General features: G+C 36.6%; 1 protein-coding gene across 1 annotated transcript; it reads right to left on the bottom strand.

Annotated features, from left to right (window-relative positions):
• Window positions 1-1,723: 1,723 nt before the first annotated feature.
• Window positions 1,724-2,565, bottom strand: LOC101311727 (CEN-like protein 2-like). Its single transcript, XM_004291562.1, has 4 exons — window positions 2,365-2,565; window positions 2,222-2,283; window positions 2,035-2,075; window positions 1,724-1,941 (listed from the first exon to the last, which is right to left on the bottom strand). The coding sequence occupies exons 1-4, from the start codon at window positions 2,563-2,565 to the stop codon at window positions 1,724-1,726; spliced, it is 522 nt and encodes a 173-aa protein (XP_004291610.1).
• Window positions 2,566-5,082: the final 2,517 nt, after the last annotated feature.

Below are 5,082 nucleotides of genomic sequence, written 5' to 3'. Positions count from 1 at the left end.
ATCAATGTACTCAACAACAATACAAAAGACTTGACATCTCATTCGCTATGAAAAGTTGTAAAGCTAAGTGTAACTATGCGCCCACGCAACGCCAATGTAATGGCAGTAACTCCTTTTTCAATAACTTAATGGTATGAAAGGTTGAGGCTTATTCTATCCCTACATAAGAAAGACACATCAAAAGCGAAATCAGAATCTGCCAAGTTTTGTAAGTCAACTTCCACGAGACCTATAGGAAATCTCACTCACTGGAAAATGGTGAAATTGGTACCATTGGAAAGGTCTATGTGTCTACTTTCCAGGGACACCAACCATTTGATCATACCTATCATATTGAGTGAGTTATGGCCGTTTTCGTAAAGTAGGACGAATCTGTCCGAGAATCTGATTTTAGCAAAACAGTCAACTTCGACAGAATGTTGTGAATAGCTCCTGAGGAACCAGAACGTGTGTAATATACGGTTGGAAAGCTAAATGAGTCTAGTTTCCAAAACCGTTTACGGTTCGTTCATATGTATTTCCTGGAGAAAGTTACGACTGTTCTAGTAATTCAAGGTCATGCTGCGCGGAAATCTGATTTCCTGCACGAACTTATGTTTTGAGTTCACAAGCAACCTTCTCCTCAAGATCTAAGTGTAAAAGATCATTTGAGGACAATACGGCATGATTTAGTTAATCATTGCCCAATACCACATTTGAAGACATGTTAAAAAGCATTGACATGCTAAGTTGTTGAAACTTCCGTGATTAGTAAGAATCAGGAAGAGCCCTATGATTGATGTAAAGATCAGAGGGAGGTGCGAACTTCAGGGGGAGTCTAGCACATACATACATGTCACTATCAAATGTGAAGGGTGCGTTGTACTCTTTTTCTCCTACGATCATGGTTCAGTTTTTCTCCCTACAGGGTTTTTGTGACTTGACGAGGTTTTTGATGAGGCAACAGATCAGCACCATCGGCATATCAGCGCGCGGCACAAGGGCGAGTGTTCTAGGATATTCTCTATGTGTGCCTTGGCCTTATGCCAATAGGATATGTAGTTAGACTAGATCTATGTATTCATATCCTTACCATATTAGTATTGTGTAATTCCCTATATAAAGGGCTCCTATCAATGAATAAGATGACTCTCTTGCTATCTCTTTGTCTCTACACTTTATTCTTCATCATTCTTGTATTAATAGACGTTAACAATCTCATAATGTAATTCTATGTGTATATAAACAATAACAAATAATTAAAGTGTGAACAGTAAAAAAAATTGTGACCAGAACTCAAAAATTCTTAGTGGTACAAAACCAACAAAGCTTTGCAAAAATGTAATCTGCGCTTTTCTGCAGGGTTGCCTTTTATGGTAAAAGAAAGGACCTAAACTTTAACGCCTTCGAAGGCTTACAGCTACAGAAGCTACCATAGTACCAATGCAGCAGTAATCGAAAAAAAGTACCAATGCAGATAGTCCATAAGAAGAAAGTCTAAGACTTTCACCTTTGAACATTTTATTTATTTATCATATTTATATTTAACAAGGATTACAATACCATAAACTAATACATGAGACGCAATAAAAAAGAGAAAGGATTGTATGCACCAGTTATATTGCTACTGATGATTCTCACAACATGCAGATGATCTATGAGATTCATTTATTTAACTGGCACGTACAAGTGCTTCCAATAAAACACCAAGAGCATCGATCATTTGGTTAATTTAACAAGTTATTTAGCGTCTTCTTGCAGCAGTTTCCCTCTGGGCATTGAAGAAGACAGCAGCCACCGGAAGCCCGAACTCGTTTGTTTCTGCAAACTTTCGACTGTCGAAATGGTCCTTCGAAGGAGGAGGAATCACTGTCTGCCTACCTTTCTGTTTGAACAAAAGGAACACAAACCTGTGGATCCCTATGTTTGGCCTCGGCATTTCATATTTCACCACCTCCTTTCCTGCAGTATTTGTTGACCACATAATTCCTTAGTTCAAAGAAACAAAAACAAATAAGCATCATTATCAGTAAGAAATGATCGAGGACGAATTACCAAATGTGTTGTCAGTTGTTCCTGGGATGTCCGTGACTATCCTGCAAAAAAGGAAGAAAGAAACGAAGATTAGCTAACCCGAATCTTAGAAAAACGGCAGTTTTTGCTCTTTCTGAAGCTGCAAGCTAGTTGTAGTAACTTTCATGCCCCAGTTAGTATTCTCTCCACCAACAGTAAGTGGTGTTACCAGTGCAAGTGCTCCTTCAGGTAAGGATCACTAGGACCTGGAACATCTGGGTCAGTCATGACCTGCAAAGAAAGAAATCAACTTAAACACATATATATAAGGAACTAAGATTGGCTTGGACATCACTGTACGCATGCTTTTACCAGTGTAAAGAAAGATCTCATATCGCCTCCATGAACTTCAACCTTAGGCTTGACGGTTACAGAGGAAGGATATAGCTCATGCCCATTATACACCTTCTTGCTGGAGTTGTAAGTCACTGTCATTTTAACACTGGGTGTGAAACAATCAATAACATCTCCAATGACTCTTCCAACAACAAGAGGATCTGAGATCTTTGCCATGGAATTTGATATACAGAATTATATATATCCTTTTCTGTTTTCCTTGAGGAAGCAGGTTTCTGATTTATAAACACTGAAGGAGACACCCCCCATATTTATAGTGTTAAGAAGAACCAATAAAGTAATACCTTTATAAATCTACGTACAAAATCTCATATTCTCGATGTAGGATTGATATCTTAACACATTCTCGCATCGTGTGTTGAATTTTCAAACCTAACACGTAGATAATATTTGGATGGACATGGAGTGTGTGGAGCCATTAGGCTTCACATATAAACATGACATTAGTAACCTGTTTTGATACCATAATAAAATAGTCTAAAATTTACATCTAAAATCAATTATCAATAAATAAAAAGATACAAACCCTAGTAAACTCAGTTAGGCCATATATATATTCCCGATGATTAATATTTCAACAAGAACCCTTAAAAACTTCTATATATATTCCCGATGATTAATATTTCAACAAGAACCCTTAAAAACTTCTTATGGTCCAATATGACAGTTTTTTTTTTGAAAGTCCAATATGACAGTTGATCAAAGAGAAGTGGCCGGGATTAAAATAGGTTTAAAAAAGTGGAATATCTACAAAGATAGCTAGTGTACGTTCCCTCCTCTAATTAACTTTCTAAGTATCCTTAAAATGCCACTAATTAGCAGTCTCGTACGTCATCTCTCTCTCTCTCTCGCTCTCTATATCTATCTATCTATAAGAAGTACCCAAAAAATAAAGTGTAGTACGTGTTGGATAAAGGTCACAGCAAGAGAAAAAATTCCAACGATCGATGTTGTGAGTCTACTCCATCTACCCTAGCTATCTCGAGAAGGTGGATACATAGACGGATAGACCCCTCATCCCTCCCCCTCCCTCCATTGGTAACAAAATTAACTTAACAAAATTAACTTGTTGATTAGAAAAACTGAAGAAGAAGAACAAGGTATGGTAGAGAGATATGGTAACTCTTTGATGAAAATCTTATCGAAGAGTATTTACACGTACAAATGTCATAAACAAGCTAGGTATGTTACTGTAAATATGTCATCCTATTATTTATTTCTTACTTTTGTTTTGGTAATAATTTCAGTCAGAACTTCGCAAAAGACTTGAATAAGCTAGTTGTTGAAGCGGAAGCTTACATATCTGGTATATATATCCGAGTTATTTAATCATTAGCTTTTGTATTCAAACTCAGCCAAAAATATCGTTATATTCGATACAGGTAAGGAGCCAATGCAAGCATGTAGGCGCGACAGAGGTGTCATAAATTATATATGGAAAGCCGTAGACGACTGGAGCATCTTGCACTCGTATGATTGCAACCATTGCAGCTTCTTGACTTCAAAATACAGTTTGAGCCTCAGTTTCATTGTCGGTCCGCACGAGCGCATACACTATATCCTTATATAGGTTCGGTAATGAAATGAGACCTAGCTAGTTGGCTTGATGTGCTATATGATTCCGAATGTCATTCGTGTTCTTAAGGTATTTGATGTATTGCCCCACATATTTAGAATCACCAATTTATGTTCCTCGACGAGGAGGGTGCATTTTTTCATATGTATATAACATGTTGTATCAAAGATTTCATCTCTTTTGAAGATATGTTTGTTTTTTTTTTTTTTTTTTGATAGGGAAGATATGTTTGCTTACCTCAAGCCCTCAAGGTTATGACGAACAACCAAGAAAGATGCTAAGCTTCGAGAATATTGGCTTGTAAAATCGAAATCAATTGCGGTTCATATAAATTTGCATAATTAATGAAATTTGAATTGGTGATAACATTCAAACAAGCACATATAAACAGTGTGACTGTGTATCGATCTGCCAACACATTCTCAAGCAGGAAAGGATCTTGAAAGATTAAGAAGAAATGTAATATTTTGAGATGGGTTGGGCAAGAACCTTCCGAATTGAGGATTCACAATTATATACTGATGTTATCACTTTGAGATTTATTTTATGGTATAGTTTAATCTGGGGTATAAAGCAGCTCGTTCCACTACCACAAAGCCATAAACACAGACTGGTGTTGAGTAGTCATTTCAATAAAGAGATTCACTTGGGGTCATTAGGGTTCTTGAAATAGCAAGGGGAAATAAGTGGCCTTCCTATATGGAGAAACCACAATTCTCTTGTTTATTTCCTTACGCCACTTTGGATAATGTTTACGACTAATTATATACGTACTACACTTTATGTTAGAATATTTACTACCATTATTTTTGCAGTTTTGCTCATTTGTTTTACACTCTAGAAGAGCATTATCTAGCTGTATGTAATATGCTTACTGGATTTGGTGGAATAAATATGGTCACATTACCGTTGCTCCAAATTTGTATCTGGTTCTCTTTGTTTCGTACTGTTAGTGGTCGTCTATCACACCTTTTTTTGCATTCTTGAGTTTGGCTTTTTGTTTTGTTCTCTCATTATCCCTTGATTTTCTATAAGAGGAAAGATTTCCTATCTCCTTTTTCACTTGTCTCACATTCTAAACCTTTTTTTTTGTTTTA

Source organism: Fragaria vesca, linkage group LG2 (assembly GCF_000184155.1).
Source record: "Fragaria vesca subsp. vesca linkage group LG2, FraVesHawaii_1.0, whole genome shotgun sequence".
In the NCBI taxonomy this organism is placed as follows: Eukaryota; Viridiplantae; Streptophyta; class Magnoliopsida; order Rosales; family Rosaceae; genus Fragaria; species Fragaria vesca.
The sequence above is the reverse complement of the archived record's forward strand: the minus strand, read 5'-3'. Positions and strand labels throughout refer to the sequence as shown.